Here is an 18,987-nt window from a genome sequence, read left to right on the forward strand (position 1 = left end):
AGAGGTAAACTGCCAGGTTACCCAGGCCCAAGATCAATAGGAAATTCCCATGGAATCATTTCGTCTGTAGACTTATTTCAAAGTTCAACTTCACTGCTGCAGATGAATTTCATCATTAATCTTATAATAAAGCAAAGAACTGTGGATGCTGGAAATCTAAAACAGAAGCAGAAATCGACAGAGAAACTCAGCAGGTATGCACTGTCCATGGAGAGAAAACCAGAATTAATGTTTCAAGTCCAGCAATGCTTCTTCAGAACTGGACCCTTCTGAAGAAGGGCTGCTGAAACCGAAATGTTAACTTTGCTCGCTCTCTGCAGGTGCTGTTGACCTGCTGAGTGTCTCCAGCGATTTCTGTTTTTGTTTCTTTGTCAACAATGTCTTGCAGTACATCCTTCCCAAAAATAATTTTAAATTACTTTCCTTGTCATTTATCATAATATCTGCATATCAGAATTGAACCTGTGGTCCAGTGGTGATCTGGAGAGTTGAAATCCGTTCGTGGACCTGCCACAAGGCCCAGGAAGAGTTTATCCTGCCCTCTGTATCTGATTCTGTTGGGGTCCCACAGATTGCTGTCATCTGCAAATGGTTATGCAGCTCTGTCTTGGCAGTTACAATTCTCAATAAACTGATTGAGTCCCTCTGGTGGGGTTCCTTCATGCCTTCTTTCATTGCATGCTTGCTGTTGGTGGATTTTCTGATTACTCATTTCCTCTACTTCTCAGTAATTACTCTTAATTCCTCATAATGTTTTGGTAACTGTAGCTAATTGATTTTCCTTCTTGTCTTTTTTCCTGCCACATACCCTGTCATGGGCATTCGCCTGCATTCTTTCAACTTTTGTGCAGATTTACCATCTCTCTAGATGGGCCCTGAGCTCTGTGGTACACTGACTGTTACTGCTGTTGAGCTTTCTCTCAGGTATTTCTGTAGCCTCTACACTCAGATCACTGAGCTAGCTGCTTGCTTTACCCATGACACTGAGCTCTCATTGGGTTTCATTTGGGTTCTTACTTCTTGTCTCTGGTTCATTGAATCCGGCCACTGTTTGGTAATGTAGGATCTGCATTCTGGTGGGTAAATAGCAAGGTGGTTGACTCTATACCGCCCTCTGGGCAATTAGGGATGGCAGCCAGCTCTCCCTGTTTGGACCAGGTTTACAGCTCCATTCAGGGAGCCCATACTCTGTGATGTGCGCCCGGCTGACCTCGTTCAAATCACTACAAGTTGGACAAGGGTTGGGAATATGGACTAGCTCTCCAGCATAGCTGTGCGGAAGGCTGGATCTGTTGGGAGGGTGAGTGATCCCATGGGAAACCTGTGGATCCAGACACGTATACTCTTCCTGAATTCTAAAAATAAAAGGCAAACATGTTTTGATATTTTTCTGAATTGCCTTCAAAATTTCTCAAATAATTATTCTTGAGAATACTGGACTGCTAAGCTCTTGATTTCTTTGATTTGACACCAGGGCACTGTCCATCACGTTCTCTCCCTGTGAAAGAACTAAACTGTTCCTTTCATTCATAACTCCTCGTTGTCATCAGTGCCTCAATTCACTTTTGTTTTAACTAGGTTATGGATCTATATAACTATATATTATATATATATATAATGGGTAGACTACGTGCTAAAGGACAAATTTACCAAATTTGTCGCATTTGTCCCTTGTGTTGCCATGTCAACTCTTGTTGGATGTTAATTATATCCCGAACCTCCTCATTCTATAAAGCTACATGGACAATCTTTGAGGTAGGAATTTTTTTTCGAATATCTCATTTTGAATTATCATGTATGTGCTTTTGAATAAATCTTAGATTAATTTGCATGCTGTAGGGTGCCCTGTTAATTCTTCATGAAAAATAAATGCATTAATTTGGAAGTGCATTTAATGTAAATTGAGTCTCACGCAAAACACTTGAGTGAATCAATTTTCATGGTGCAATGACAGGAGAGTGTTCATTCTTGAATAAAACATGCTAATAGTTTTTGAACTAGTAACATATACAAAACATTTTCTAATGACATAATTCAAGGGTTTGATTGTACAGTACATGTTTTAAGATTAGGAGCACCATGACGAAAATAAATGGGGAATCGATGAGGTGTAGGTACAGCTACACTTGTTAGCAATAATGGTTTAAAGAGTGGTTTATAAGTCTTTGTGTGAAAGCCTTTGAATAGAACATGATTGAAGAATAACTTACTTTTTATTGACTTGTAAAACTTAAAGTGAACAGATTTTTCCACTTAGAAGCATTTATTTACCTTTGGAATACTTAAGGGACTTGACAGGGTAATTGCTGAGAGGATGTTTCCACTCAAGAGAGAATCTAGGAGCAAAGGGCATAGTCTCAGGATAAAGAGGCACCAATTTAAAACTGAGATGAGGGGGAATTTCTTCTCTCAGAGGTTTGTGAATCTCTGGAACTCCTTGTTACAGAGAGATGTAGGTGCAGAGTCATTTTGTATATTTAATGCTGAGATAGATAGATAGATACTTGATCAGTAGGAGTATCAAAGGTTACAGGGAAAAGGCCAGAAAGCAGCTATGAAGAATGTTGGATCAGCCATGAACCTATTGAATAGCAGGAAAAGCTCAAGGTGCCGAACAGCCTACTCCTGTTCCCATTTCTTATGGTCTTCGCAGTCTTTAGTTCAGTTCACACATACATGGAAGTAGGTTAATTATTCTGAAAAATTGCAATTTGAATATTGTTGAAGAGATATGTTCACCAAAATATTTTCCAGCAGTATAAATTATTAATTTTCTTTGAAATTTATCTTTATTGCTTTTGCCCTGTAAAAAATGTCTCACTTTTAGCATTATCCAAGGGATTGGGAAGGTTTTTTTTGCAATGCTTTACTGGTTTTAGTGACTTAAAGGTCGATAAATCCCCAGTACCTGATCAGGTGTTTCCCAGAACTCTGTGGGAAGCTAGGGAAGGGATTGCTGGGCTCCTTGCTGAGATATTTGTATCATTAACAGATATGGGTGAGGTACCCAAAGACTGGAGGTTGGCTGATATGGTTCCATTATTTAAGAAAGACTGTAAGGAAAAGCCAGGGAGCTATAGACCGGGGAGCCTTATGTCAGTGATGAGTAAGTTGTTGGAGGGGATTCTAAGGGACAAGATTTACATGCATTTGGAAAGGCAAAGACTGATTAGAGATAGGCGACAAGACTTTGTATGTGGGAAATCGTGTCTCACTAACTTGATTGAGTATTTTTGAAGAGTTGACAAAGAGGATTGATGAAAGCAGAGCATACGACAATGTTACACATGGTAGACTGTTTAGTAAGGTTAGATCCTATGCGATCTGGGGGAACTAGCCAATTGGATACAAAATTGGTTTGAAGGTAGAAGACAGAGGGTGGTGGTTTGCTTTTTGGATTGGAGGCCTGTGACCAGCAGGTCCACTCCTTTTTATCATTTATATAAGTAATTTGGGTGTGAATATAGGTGGCATGATTAGTAAGTTTGCAGCTAACACCAAAATCGGTGGTGTAGTGGACAGCAAAGATGATTATCTCAATTTACTTTGGGACCTTGATCTGATGGGCCAATGGGCTGAGGAGATGCAAATGGAGTTTAACTGAGATAAATATAGGTGTTGCATTTTGGTAAGGCAAACCAGGGCAGGACTTATACAGCTAATGAAAGGGCCCTGGGGAGTGTTGCTGAACAAAGAGATCTATGGGTGCAGATGCACATTTCTTTGAAAGTGACGTGCAGGTAGGACAGGGTGGTGAAGAAGGCATTTGGCATACTTGCCTTCATTGGTCAGAACACTGAGCATTGGAGTTGGAATGTCATGTTGCAGCTGTACAAGACATTAGTGAAACTACTTTTAGAATACCTCATACAATTCTGGTCAGCCTTCTATATAAAGGATATTGTTAAACTTGAAAGGGTTCAGAAAAGATTTATAGGGTTGTTACTAGGACTGGAGGATTTGAGTTATAGGGAGAGGCTGAGTAGAGTCATACACCATGGAAACAAACCCTTCGGCCAACCAGGCCATGCTGACTATAATCCCAAACTAAACTAGTCTCATCAGTCTGCGCTTGGCCCATATCCCTACAAGCATTTCTTATTCGTGTACTTATCTGAATGTCTTTTAAATGGTGTAACTGTACCCACATTCACCACTTCCTCTGGAATTTCGTTCTACACACAAACTGCTATCTGTGTAAAACAATTGTCCCCCGTGCCTTTTTCAAATCTTTCTCCTCTCACATTAAAAATATGCCCACTAGTCTTGAAATCTCGCATCCTAGGGAAAAGTCACCTGCAATTCACCTTATCTATTCTCATTATTTTATAAACCTCTATAAGGTCACCTCTCAACCTCCTATGTCCTGTGAAAAAAGTCCAAACCTATCCAGCCTCTCCCAAAAACTCAAACCTTCTATTCCTGGCAACAGCCTGGTAAACCTTGTTGACTTTTTCTGATTACTTTGAATTTTTCGAAGTGCCCAGCTATAACCTTCCTAGACTGGGGCTTTTTTTTTTACCCTGGAGCATCAGAGGCTGAGGAGTGACCTTATAGAGGTTTATAAAATCATGAGGGGCGTGGATAGGTTGAACAGTCAGGGTCATTTTCCTAGGGTGGGAGATTCCAAAACTAGAGGGATTAGGTTTAAGGTGAGAGGGGAAAGATTCAAAAAGAACCTGAGAAGTAAATTTTTCATGCACGGAGCATCCACATTATTTTGCTTTCACTTGACTGTCTTTTTAACGCTGGCTGCTTTATGGATCAGACACTGTAGCAATGCTTAAACAAAATACTTTTACAAGGAGGGAGCCTCAGCAATGGAGCATCCTATTAGAAAAAACTATAGGAATATATGAAGTAGGAGCATAACTGTGATACTTTGTCCTTCGAGCCTACCCCGCCCTTCAATATAATCATAGCTGATCTAGTGGTGATCTTAACTCCACTTTCCTATCTGCACTTATCCCATCTCTGTCAGGAATGTGTCTCATTCAGCCTTGAATTATCTGTAAAGACCCCACCTCCACTTCCTTACGGTAAAAGAAGTTCACATTCTGAAATAAAATCTCCAGCTTAAAAGGAACACCTCTTATTCTTAAACTATATCCTATAGTTTTAATCCAACCCACAAGTGGAAACATCCTCTGGGTATCCACCCTTTCCAATCCTCTCAACATCTTATATTTTTCAATAAAATCATCTCATATTCTTCTAAACTCCCATGAGTTTAAACCTGACATGTTCAACTTTTCTTCCTAAGATAACCATTTCAACCCAGAATGACGAGTGAACATTCTCTGAATTGCTCTGAAAGAATTATATCGGTTTTCCAAAAAGGAGACCAAAAACTACAGATGCTCGATGGTGCACACTTTTTCTACTGAGCATCGGTAACACAGGGACTGAATGTTTCTGGATATGGTACTAAGTAAAGTATATTCTTTGGCCTGGATGATGTCAAACCATGTTACCTGGTCACCATCAGGTTACCTGTTTGATTATAGTTTTGGATGAAGAGTCACTGGACTGCTTTTTCCCCACAGATGCTGCCAGACCTGCTAAGTTTCTCCAGCAATTTCTGTTTCTAGTTTCACCTCCAACATCAACAGTTCCTTGTTTCATTTCACCCTGGACATTAGCCTGGAGTTCAGGATTACTAGTCCATGGATATTACCACGATGGCACTGCATCCCTCATAAGGCCACTTAAGTGACTTAATAGGCCTGAGGATGGACAGGCTAATGAGCACTTTATTCACCCTCCATGTTATCAGTCCCTGGTGGGTATGGGTGGGAAGGCAGCAGGGTGCCCATCATAAGCATAGAACATACAACACAGAAAGAGGCCTTTCAGCCCACTATGTCTGATGATCCCATTCTGAACTCACGCTGTATGCCTGTGCATGTCCTCTGTTCTTTGCCAGTTTGTGTTCCTATCTAAATGCCTCTTAAACTTTGTTAATACATCTGCTTCTACCACATCTTCTGTCAGTGTTTTCCAGGTGCTTACCACTCTTTGTGTAAATAACTTGCCTCACACACCTCCCTTAAACTTTTCCTTTCTCACCTTAAACCTATGCCCCCCTAGTATTTGATACTTCCACCGTGGTTCAGTCCACGGGAGACATGGAGCAGCGACGAAGGGACCAAAGCTTGTTGGTATGCTAATTACTAAACTGAAAGTGTGATTGCAAGATGTAGTACTGAGGAAGATTCCCACAGGTGTTCCTCCATGATCTCTTCGCTAAGAGGGCAGCAGCAATGCAATAGTCATTGCACGAGATGGTGAACTAATGTGTAGAAAATGAGGCAGAAATTACAGAAGAGAAACAGACCATTCAGTCTACAGGCATAGACCAGTGGTTATGCTCCACATGAAGCCTCACCCAATCCACTTTATTGAATCCTGTCAGGATATCAATCTTTTTCTTTCTCCCTCACATGTTCATTGCATGTCCTTACGAATGCATCTAAATCTCCTGTGGGAATGAGTTCCACAGTCTACTCATTCTCTTGGTCAATAGGTTTCTCCTGATTTCCCAAATGGATTAATTACTGATGATCTTTTTTAAAGCTGTGCACAGTACCAATTCTATGATGTTTAATTATCTATTTGGCTCCTCTTCATATCTCCGTGTGACTTCAAGTGGAATGTTTCCTCTGATGGTGCTCAGACCAGGTATCGATGATGTATTGGTGATACAGCTTCCATCTGCTACAGTAATCATCTCAATGGCCTGTCTCTGTGTTGTATTTGTAACTGAGAGAGATCTCAACACATGTAATAGTCTTCACGCCAAGCTGCTGGATAACTGATAGGGGGGCCGTTCTGGAGATCAAAACCAGGCAGCTTAAGCCATTTGTAAAATGACAAAAAAAGACTTACATGACCTTCAGTCTCTCCTTCTCCTTCTCTACATTCAGATTACCAACTCCCACTTCAGCCAGCACAATAGTTAATCTGTGGGTGTTGGATGGTTTCCTTTTTTTTTAACCATTCATTTGTGGGATGTGGGCATTTATTGGCTGACCAGCATTTGTTGCCCATCCCTACTTGCCCTTGAGAAGGTGGTGGTGAGCTGGCTTCTTGAACCACTGCAGTCCACCTGCTTGCACATGTTGATCCTGATCCCTAATTGGCCAATCCTTTAAGATACATCTGGAACAGATAATGTAAGATTGGAACATGGAACTGGTCCTCAAATAAGCTTCCCACCTCTGCAATGAAAATCAGCACCATTTCTCAGTTGTCTATATTATTTTCTTTCCCAGTAACTTATAATTCCCACACTACCACTGTTTTATTTAATATGTTTTTCCACCCTCAGTTATTTACACCCTCAGTTTGCCTGCAACACCAAATCCAACCCCTTACCCTCATGTGACTGTTTGACTTCAAAGTGCTTTCCTTGCTAATTTTCTACTCACTAAACTTTATAGAACATAGAACATAGAACATTACAGCGCAGTACAGGCCCTTCGGCCCTCGATGTTGCGCCGACCTGTGAAACCAATCTGAAGCCCATCTAACCTAAACTATTCCATTATCATCCATATGTTTATCCAATGACCATTTAAATGCCCTTAATGTTGGCAAGTCTACTATTTTTGCAGGCAGGGCATTCCACGCCCTTACTACTCTCTGAGTAAAGAACCTACCTCTGACATCTGTCCTATATCTATCACCCCTCAATTTAAAGCTATGTCCCCTCGTGCCAGCCATCACCATCCGAGGAAAAAGGCTCCCACTGTCCACCCTATCTAATCCTCTGATTATCTTGTATGTCTCTATCAAGTCACCTCTTAACCTTCTTCTCTCTAACGAAAACAGCCTCAAGACCCTCAGCCTTTCCTCATAAGACCTTCCCTCCATACCAGGCAACATCCTGGTAAATCTCCTCTGCACCCTTTCCAATGCTTCCACATCCTTCCTATAATGCGGTGACCAGAACTGTACGCAATACTCCAAGTGCGGCCGCACCAGAGTTTTGTACAGCTGCAACATGACCTCATGGCTCCGAAACTCAATCCCTCTACCAATAAAACCTAACATACCGTACGTGTTCTTAACAACGCTATCAACCTGGGTGGCAACTTTCAGTGATCTATGCACATGGACACCGAGATCTTTCTGCTCATCCACACTACCAAGAATCTTACCATTAGCCCAGTACTCTGTATTCCTGTTATTTCTCCCAAAGTGAATCACCTCACACTTTTCCGCATTAAACTCCATTTGCCACCTCTCAGCCCAGCTCTGCAGCTTATCTATGTCCCTCTGTAACCTGCAACATCCTTCTGCACTATCCACAACTCCACCAACTTTGGTGTCATCCGCAAATTTACTAACCCATCCTTCTACGCCCTCATCCAGGTCATTTATAAAAATGACAAACAGCAGTGGCCCCAAAACAGGTCCTTGAGGTACACCACTAGTAACTGAACTCCAGGATGAACATTTCCCATCAACCACCACCCTCTGTCTTCTTACAGCTAGCCAATTTCTGATCCAAACCGCTAAATCACCCTCAATCACATGCCTCCGTATTTTCTGCAATAGCCTACCATGGGGAACCTTATCAAACGCTTTACTGAAATCCAAATACACCACATCAACCGCTTTACCCTCATCCACCTGTTTGGTCACCTTCTCGAAGAACTCAATAAGGTTTGTGAGGCACGACCTACCCTTCACAAAACCATGTTGACTATCCCTAATCAAATTATTCCTTTCTAGATGATTATAAATCCTATCTCTTATAATCCTTTCCAACACTTTACCCACAACCGAAGTAAGGCTCACTGGTCTATAATTACCAGGGTTGTCTCTACTCCCCTTCTTGAACAAGGGGACAACATTTGCTAGTCTCCAGTCTTCTGGCACTATTCCTGAAGACAATGACGACATAAAGATCAAAGCCAAAGGCTCTGCAATCTCCTCTCTAGCTTCCCAGAGAATCCTAGGATAAATCCCATCCGGCCCAGGGGACTTATCTATTTTCACACCTTCCAGAATTGCTAACACCTCCTCCTTATGAACCTCAATCCCGTCTAGTCTAATAGACTGTATCTCAGTATTCTCCTCGACTACATTGTCTTTTTCCTGCGTGAATACTGACGAAAAATATTCATTTAGCACTTCTCCTATCTCTTCGGACTCCACGCACAACTTCCCACTACTGTCCTTGACCGGCCCCAATCTTACTCTAGTCATTCTTTTATTCCTGACATACCTATAGAAAGCTTCAGGGTTTTCCTTGATCCTACCTGCTAAAGACTTCTCATGTCCCCTCCTGGCTCTTCTTAGCTCTCTCTTTAGGTCCTTCCTGGCTAACTTGTAACTCTCAAGCGCCCTAACTGAGCCTTCACTCCTCATCTCTACATAAGCCTCCTTCTTCCTCTTGACAAGAGATTCAACTTCTTTAGTAAACCGCGGTTCCCTCACTCGACCACTTCCTCCCTGCCTGACAGGTACATACTTCTCAAGGACACGCAGTCGCTGTTCCTTGAACAAGCTCCACATTTCAATTGTGCCCAGCCCCTGCAGTTTCCTTCTCCATCCTATGCATCCTAAATCTTGCCTCATCGCCTCATAATTGCCTTTCCCCCAGCTATAACTCTTCCCCTGCATTATATACCGATCCCTTTCCGTCGCTAAAGTAAACGTAACCGAATTGTGATCACTATCACCAAAGTGCTCACCTACCTCCAAATCTAACACCTGGCCTGGTTCATTACCCAGTACCAAATCCAATGTGGCCTCGCCTCTTGTTGGCCTATCTACATACTGTGTCAGGAAACCCTCCTGCACACATTGGACAAAAACTGACCCATCTGAAGTACTGGAACTATAGCGTTTCCAGTCAATATTTGGAAAGTTAAAGTCCCCCATAACAACTACCCTGTTACTTTCGCTCCTATCCAGAATCATCTTTGCAATCTTTTCCTCTACATCTCTGGAACTTTTCGGAGGCCTATAGAAAACTCCCAACAGGGTGACCTCTCCTTTCCTGGTTCTAACCTCAGGCCATACTACCTCAGTAGATGAGTTGTCATCAAATGTCCTTTCTGCCACCGTAATACTGTCCTTGACTAACAATGCCACACCTCCCCCTCTTTTACCACCTTCCCTGATCTTACTGAAACATCTAAACCCCGGAACCTGCAACAACCATTCCTGTCCCTGCTCTATCCATGTCTCCGAAATGGCCACAACATCGAAGTCCCAGGTACCAACCCATGCTGCAAGTTCACCCACCTTATTCTGGATGCTCCTGGCATTGAAGTAGACACACTTCAAACCACCTTCCTGCCTGCCGGTACACTCCTGCAACCTTGAAACCTTATTCATGACCTCACTCCTCTCAACCTCCTGTACACTGGAGCTACAATTCAGGTTCCCACCCCCCTGTTGAATTAGTTTAAACCCTCCCGAAGAGCATAAGCAAATTTCGCCCCCAGGATATTGGTACCCCTCTGGTTCAGGTGTAGACCATCCCGTTTGTAGAGGTCCCACCTACCCCAGAATGAGCCCCAATTATCCAGGTATCTGAATCCCTCCCTCCTGCACCATCCCTGTAGCCACGTGTTCAACTGCTCTCTCTCCCTATTCCTCGCCTCACTAGCACGTGGCACGGGTAACAAATCAGAGACAACAACTCTGTTTGTTCTAGCTCTAAGCTTCCACCCTCGCTTCTTGAATTTCTGCCTTACGTCCCCATCCCTTTTCCTACCTATGTCGTTGGTGCCTATGTGGACCACGACTGGGGGCTGCTCCCCCTCCCCCTTAAGGATCCGGAAAACACGATCCGAGACATCACGGACCCTGGCACCTGGGAGGCAACACACCAACCGCGAGTCTCTCTCGTTCCCACAGAATCTCCTATCTGTCCCCCTAACTATGGAGTCCCCAATGACTAATGCTCTCCTCCTCTCCCCTCTTCCCTTCTGAGCAACAGGGACAGACTCTGTGCCAGAGACCTGTACCGCATGGCTTACCCCTGGTAAGTCGTCCCCCCCAACAGTATCCAAAACGGTATACTTGTTTTTGAGGGGAACGGCCACAGGGGATCCCTGCACTGTCTGCCTGTTCCCTTTCCGTCCCCTGACTGTAACCCATCTACTTTTTTCCTGTACCTGAGGTGTGATTACCTCCCCGTAACTCCTCTCAATTACCCCCTCAGCCTCCCGAATGATCCGAAGTTCATCCAGCTCCAGCTCCAGTTCCCTAACACGGTTTCCGAGGAGCTGGAGTTGGGTGCACTTCCCGCAGATGAAGTCAGTGGGGACACTTGTGGTGACCCTCACCTCCCACATTCTACAGGAGGAGCATACAACTGCCCTAACATCCATTCCCACTGTTCTGAATTCCCAAACAGACAAATTAAAAAACAAAAATACTAGTAGCCTTACCAAATCAGCGCTCAGAACCTTTTTTTTTGGTTCGAGGAGGAGGATGGGTGGGAGACACTACCTAGGTAGTGTTTCGGGTAAAGCAACTGTCCAAATATATTGCCTCACTTACTCACTCCGAAAATGGAGTCACGCGAGGTAAGACTTTTACAATCGAAAAAGCTCACCTTCCCAGGCTGCCTTCGCGCTTCCTCCCAGACTCCCGCCGCTGAAACAACTGAAAACAACTGAAAAACAACTGAAAACTTTATAAATCTAAAACAGTTTCCTCTGCAGTAATCCTCAACAACTAGTCCTAATTGAGTTCCAGGATGAATACACTATCCACAAAAACAATTCAGCAAGGTACAATTATGTGAATTCAGTTAATATTTTCCTTACTTACTGTGCAAAGACTGTTAATAACTATCCAATTAAAAGATTAACATATTAGGATATGTTATTCCCTTCAAAGAAGTCTTTTACGATGCAGCATCACCAGCTGAGCCTTACAAACTTTCAGCTGAGGTGCCTGACATTTTTTCCCATTGGATTTTCCAATACATAGTTCCTTCAATGGCTTGACTCCCTGCTGGGGTAGAAACATCTCCTTTCTGGGAACCTACAGGAAGATCTTCACTCAAATCCTTATCCCAGCAATATCCAGCCTGGGTTTCTGACCTCTTGACAATGATATGATACCCCAGATGCACCACCCAAGTCGCAAAAATCATCTCTTTGCAACATCTAATCAGTCTTAAATATTATTAAGGCAATGATAGATTCTTGATCACCAAGGAGATGCAAGATTATCAGGGATATGCAGAAATGCAAATTTGAGATTAAAATCAAATCTTATTGAATGGCAATGTCGGCTCAAAGGGCTGAGTGGCCTACACTTGCGTATATGGTTATGTGCTGTCCCCTGTTGAAGATGCAGACTTCAATGGGATCAATGGTGGACGCTGTGGATGGATGTCTTCTTGAACAAGGGCTGGGATATGCCTGGTTGAGGCTTCTCAGGGATTTGGTTTTGTATTCATAAGATCATAAGAAATCGGAACAGGAGTAGGCCATTCGGCTCCTTGAGCCTGCTCCACCATTCAATAAGATTATGGCTGACCCAACATTCCTAATATCCACTTTCCTGTCTCTTCCACAAGACCCTTTGGTTCCCCTAGTGGTCAAGCCTTAAGTATGCATGAAACTCTTCCTCCATAGCTCTCTGTGGCAAGGAATTCCAAAGACTCACAACGTTCTGAGAGGTGAAATTTCTCCTCTTCTCAGTCTTAAAGTGGAACCCTTAAAGTTTGTGACAAAATTGTCTGGTCCTAGAATCTTCCACGAGGGGAAACATCCTCTCGGCGTTCACCCTATCGAGCCCCTTAAGAATCCAATATGTTTCAATGAGATTACCCATCATTCATCTAAACTCCAGTGAGTAGAGTCTGAACCTGTTTAGCCTTTGCTCAGTAGACAATCCTTCCATTACAAGGCTCATTCTAGTAAATCTTCTCTGAGCTGCCTCCAAAGAAATGATATCTTTCCTGAAATAAGGGGAACAAGACATTTTATTCATTCACGGGATGATGGTGTTAATGGCAAGGCCAACTTTTATTGTCCATCCTTAACTGCTTGGAGGGCAGTTAAGAGTCAAACACATTACTGTGTGTTTAAACTCACATGTCGACCAGACCAGGTAAAGATGAAAGTTTCCTTCCCTAAAGGACATTTGTGCACCAGGTGGGTTTTTAATTCAAACATGCAACAACATATTCATTGTCATCATTAGACTCTTAAATCCATATTTTTTGAATGTTTGAGTTAAATTCTATCATGGCAGGTTTTGAAACTGGGTCTGCAGAACATTACCTGGGTCTAACTAGTACTAACTGGTAGAGTTGACAAGGGCAAGCCAGTTGATGTAGTATATTTGGACTTTCAGAGAGCGTTTGACAAAATCCCACATAAAAGGTGAATGTGCACGGTTAAAGCATAAGGGATTGAGGGAAGTATATTGAGATGGATAGGAAACTGGTTAACAGAGAGGAAACAAAGACTAGGAATTAAAGAGTCCTTTTCAAATTGGCAGGCAGTAACTAGTGGGGTGCACAGAGATCGGTGCTAGGTCCCCAGCTATTTACAATATATATTAATAATTTGGATGAGGGAACAAAATGTAACATCTCCAAGTTTGCAGATGATGCCAAGTTGGGTGGGAGGGTGAACTGTGACGATGATACAGGGATCCTTCAGCAAGGTCTGGACAGGTTGGGTGGGTGGGTAAATCAATGGCAGATACAGTATAATTTGTATAAATGTGAGGTTATTCACTTTGGAAGCAAAAACAAGAAGGCAAGTTATTACCTGAATAGCTGTAAATTGGGAGAGGGGAGTGTGCAGTGGGACCTGGGTGTCCTTGTGCACCAGTCACTGACGGTAAGCATGCAGGTGCAGCAGGCGATAAAGAAGGCAAATGGTATATTGGCCTTCATTGCAAGAGATTTCGCATACAGGAGCAGGAATGTGTTGTTGCAGTTATGTAGGACCTTGGTGAGGCCACACCTCGAATATTATTTGCAGTTTTGGTCTCCTTTTCTGAGGAAGGATGCTCTTGCTCTTGAGGGAGTGCAGTGAAGGTTTACTAGGCTGATTCTGGGGATGGCGGGTCTGACGTATGAGGAGAGATTGACTAGGTTGGGATTGTTTTCGCTAGATTTCAGATGAATGAGGGGGGAATCTCATAGAGACTTATAAACTTCTACCAGGCCCCAGACAGGGTAGATGCCGGGAGGATGTTCCCGATGGTGGGTCTGTCCAGAACCAGGGGTCACAATATGAGAATTCGGGGTAGACCATTTAGGATGGAGATGAGAATGAGGAGATATTTCTTCACCCAAAGAGTGTTGAGCCTGTGGAGTTCATTACCCCAGGAAGCAGTTGATGCCAAAACATTGAATGTATTCAAGAGGTGACCAGATATAGTGCTTGGGATCAAAGGTTATGGGGAGAAAGCGGGATTAAGCTATTGAGTTGAATGATCAGCCATGATCATGAAGAATGGTGGAGCAGGCTCGAAGGACCGAATGGCCCCCTCCTGCTCCTGTCTTCTATATTTCTATGTTTCTGTGTCTCTGAATTAATAGGCCAGCGACAATACAACTAGACTGTCACCTCCCCACTAACTACTCACAGTACTCCAGATGTGATCTGACCAACACCTTGTACTGTTGTGGAGGCTATGAGGTTAAAATTGGACTTCGTGGACACTTAAAGGGTGTTAGTAGATCGACTGTCTGATATATAGCCCACCTGATCATATTTTCAGTCGTCTTCAACTCAGTATGTGAAATGAAAGAAAGTTGTGGGATGGGCAAGCACAATTTTCATTTTGTGCTGATCAAACGAACATGTACCTTGCCTCCACTGATGTCTTGGTGAATTTGTGCCAAATTATGTCACTCACTTGAAATGCCATTGAATCTAGTGGATCTACTTAAAATAAGTAGAATGATGTTTTTGACAGTGAAATGGAAAATATACATGTTATCCCTAGTGGTCTATTACCTGTATATTTCTAAACAAAGTATCCCAGTATTCTATTGCTGTGGTAAATACATAAACTGCTCCTTTTAGCTTTATTTTTGATTAATTCAAGGGATATGGTTGTAGCTGGCTTGGCTATCATTTATTGCCAGTTAATTGCCCGAGGCCAGTTAAAAGTCAACCATATTGCTGTGGATCTGAAATCATATGTGGGCCAGATCAGGTAAGAATGGCAGATGTCCTTCCTTAAAGCGCATTGCTGAACAATTGGAGTTTTTAATGACAATTAGCAATGTTTGCATCAGGAAGAATCTTCTCTGCACTTGAACAAAGTGAGTCTCAGTCATAAATTTGGAAAAATCAGCTAAGTTGCCCTGTGAAGCCAGTCTTGACATCAGGACCACAAAACCCCTTTTTCCAATTGAATTCATTTCCCTAGCTTGGGGTTCTGGATTACAAACCTAGTGGCAGTGCCACCACAGTCCTGTAGAAGGGATATACACTGGTTTCATTGCAAGGGGGAGGGCAAAGTATTGGCATATCAGTATTTAAGCTTGTAAAGTTTAAATCTTCTGTGCCTTTGAGACCACAGTGCAAATGCCTAAAATAACTGCACTGGTAATTTTCTTCATAATTTTACTTCAAGCTACTCTCCCAGTTGCTTATCTACATTCAAGAGCTTTCCAATTGTAAACGTGGCTGTTCTCAGAGATGGCCAAATTATCCCTTTATTCAAATCATGTTTTAAGATAAATTATTTTATTCAGCATGGTATTTTTAATGTTTGGTCCTCTTAAATGGATACTCCGGATAAGGAATTTCAAATGTTGGGAATTTTCTTAGGACTTAACACGAATGCACTCCATCTGAAAGAAGAAAAGCCCCTGTAGAATTGACGAGGTTAATGCAAGTGATACTTTTTTCCTTTGCTCTCTATTCAACTGATATCTGCTGGAAAAAAATCATTGGCATGTATTCCTGATAATATATCAGTCCTGACTCAATGCAGGAAAGCTGCATAAGAGGCTTATTTGCAAACCAATAAAATAAACTAATCCGCGAGTGTGTTTTCATAATAACATGCTTACTTTAAAAATATATATCATTTATGCATCTTTATTTAAGGTCAAACCATGTCAAAAGGAGGAGTTGAAAGTAGAATGCCTCAGAGAAGAAAACAATTGAAATATATTTAGTAAAGCACTAGCTGCCTGAAGGGATTATTGCAAGTAGTATTTATAATAGAGTACATTAATCACTGAGCTTTAGCTGTTCAGTTTATTACCTGCTTAAGCTTTATAAATACCTGCATACATCAACACAACAGAAAAGGGAATTGAGCTTTTTTCTTAAGGTATTATTACTTCTGTTGAATGTACAGTTTGCTACTCCTGCAATTGTGTAGAGTGTTTTAATACTAATACTTTTCAATGCTATTTAAATTGAAGCTTTGTTGCTAAATATTATTGGGTCCAATGTTTTCAACAGATATAGTTGTGTGAAAATAGAAGTGATTTGGCTCTTTAAGTTTTTCAGTAGTGTCTTTATCTTGGGAACTACAATTAATTGAGTCAACTCTGTCTCAACTGCCATTGTGATCACTCATGCAGTTAAGATTTGTTACTTAAGGCGGTGTTGTGTCTCGCCAGTACACTATTGTACAGACCAAGTTGCTAATTTCAGTCAAATTTGTGGTGCCTGACAGAAATGCTTCCTTACAGAAAGACCAGACAAAGTAAAGAGTACTACTCTAAAGGGTGCACAGGAGCAGAGACCTTTGTGCATATGTGCCTAAGACATCAAAAGTAGCAAGAGAGCTAAAGAGAGCATTTAATAAAGTATACACAAGTTTCTTGGCGTCATGAATAAGAGCATAGGATACAAAGCAGAGGAGATATTCTGAACTTATATAGGTCAATAATTCAAAATCAACTGGAACATTGTGCATAGTTCTTTGCTCTTTAGAAAGGCTGTGAATGCTTTGGAGAGAGTACAGAAGAGATTCACAAAAATGATTCCAATGATGACAAACTTTATTGTGAGGATAGACTGGCGATTGTTTTCCTTGGAGAGGAGAAGGCTAAGAGGAGGTCTGATGGAAGTTTTGAAAATCATGAGGGGGCTATGTTCAGTAGATTGGGAGAAACTGTTCAACATATAGGAAGATCGAGAACGAGAGGTTACAGTTTTAAAATGTTTTGCAAAAGGACCTAATGAAAGGTAAGAAAAATCTTTTTCATTCAGCGAGTAATTCCAGTAGGGAATGCACTACCTGGAAATGTGGTGGGAACAGATTCAACTGGGGTTTCCAAGAGGGCATGAAATGATTATTTGAATCAAAACAATGTGGAGAATTATGGATAAGATACAGTAAGATGATTATGATGCTAATTATGATGCACAGAGAACCAGTGCAGACATGATAAGCAGAATGGTCTTCCTCTGCTCCATAACAATTCTGTGATTCATTGATTCAATGACCCATTCCGACCAATTACTGAGGTGTCAGCCTAAACCGCAGTTGCTGGGAGGTCTTCTGAATCGTCTACTTACCTGTTCTTGCTGGGAAGTCTACTTTCAGTGAGACCTGAGATTTAAAACACCCAAGGCCTGAAGTTTGGTCCGGTCAGTGCGTTGTCTTACTCTTCCTCTTCTCACCTAAACAAAGTCCATTCTGTCTAGAGTTGTGACCTCGGTCTTTCTTAGGTCATTTGGACAATGATGAGTTCTAGTCATAGCTCGCCAACTGCTCTAAACCCTGAGAATATTTGCTTAAAGAACAACTGGGAAGACAATGGAAAATCTTTATGTTCACAGAAGATGTTCTCCTAAGGCCTAACATTACCCTACTCCCTCAAAAAATAGTTGTTCCCAAAAATTACAGGCCAGAATTAGCTTGTTACTGGTACTGAAGTTCAATGGCGTTTAAGACATTCATATGGCCCTCTGCTAGCTGCTATTTAAGATCTGCTTAAACCATTTGTAATCAATAGGTTAACAAATGTATTAAAATAATGACCAGAAATGTTATACGTATAAGTTTAATCTTTATTGTTTTACTGGCAACAATTACTTCCAGTCTTACATTCCTGCTCAAGTGATTTTTTTTTTAAAAGAAATATTTTTAGCAGTTGACTTCTATAACCTGACAGTCCCCCAATTAGCAAATATGAATACTTAATATTCCATTGCATAATTTGATCCATGACAAGAAACCTATGAAATAAACATTTCACACAAAAAATGTTTTCAAAATACACTGTAGATGAAATTTAGCCACTGTCTGATTACATTAATACATGAAAAGCTGAAAGAAGTGCATATTACTTCCTAGATACAACATAATTAATAGCATGAGAAGTGATTTTATGAATTTATGTGTTTACTTGGAATTAGTTTTAAACTAATAATGCTAGCAAAACCCATTGCATCATATGAACTAAGGATGTTGTCTTTCCAAACATTTATTGTAAAGATGTTTCTCTTCCTAATGCAATTTGTATTTGTTGACTGTTAACAATGTCTACTTGCACAAACAAAGAGAATAGGACGCAAATCTTTTAGATTTCATCCCTCTTCTAATTTACTTACAGTTACTCCATTTATTTTCAGGTGGAACTGCCTCAAGGCAGAAAGGATTCCTTGGATGTATTCGCTCTTTAAGGTTAAATGGAGTCACCCTTGATCTTGAGGAAAGAGCCAAAATTACACCTGGTGTGAAGCCAGGATGCCTGGGACACTGTAGCAGTTATGGTAACCTGTGTCACAATGGAGGGAGATGTATAGAGAAGTACAATGGTTATTCATGCAACTGCAGTCACTCTGCTTATGATGGACCATTCTGTAAGAAAGGTGAGCAAATATGTTTCAGAGATAGTGGCGACTCCAGATGCTGGAGAATCTGAGATAACAAGGTGTAGAGCTGGATGAACACAGCAGGCCGAGCAGCATCTGAGGAGCAGGAAAGCTGACGTTTCGGGTCTGAACCCTTCTTTGGAAATGGGGGAGGGGAAGGGGATTCTAAAATAAATAGAGAGCGAGGAGGAGG

At 41.7% G+C, this 18,987-nt stretch overlaps 1 protein-coding gene across 1 annotated transcript in view; it reads left to right on the forward strand.

The window, feature by feature from the left end:
• Positions 1 to 18,987, forward strand: part of LOC109917057 (contactin-associated protein-like 5) — a 651,846-nt gene that overhangs the window by 424,007 nt on the left and 208,852 nt on the right. The window contains exon 18 of the mRNA XM_048599256.1: positions 18,552 to 18,791. Coding sequence (XP_048455213.1) covers positions 18,552 to 18,791 — 240 coding nt within the window. The remainder of the gene's footprint in view (positions 1 to 18,551; positions 18,792 to 18,987) is intronic.

Source organism: Rhincodon typus, chromosome 7 (assembly GCF_021869965.1).
Source record: "Rhincodon typus isolate 14 chromosome 7, sRhiTyp1.1, whole genome shotgun sequence".
Lineage (NCBI taxonomy): Eukaryota > Metazoa > Chordata > Chondrichthyes > Orectolobiformes > Rhincodontidae > Rhincodon > Rhincodon typus.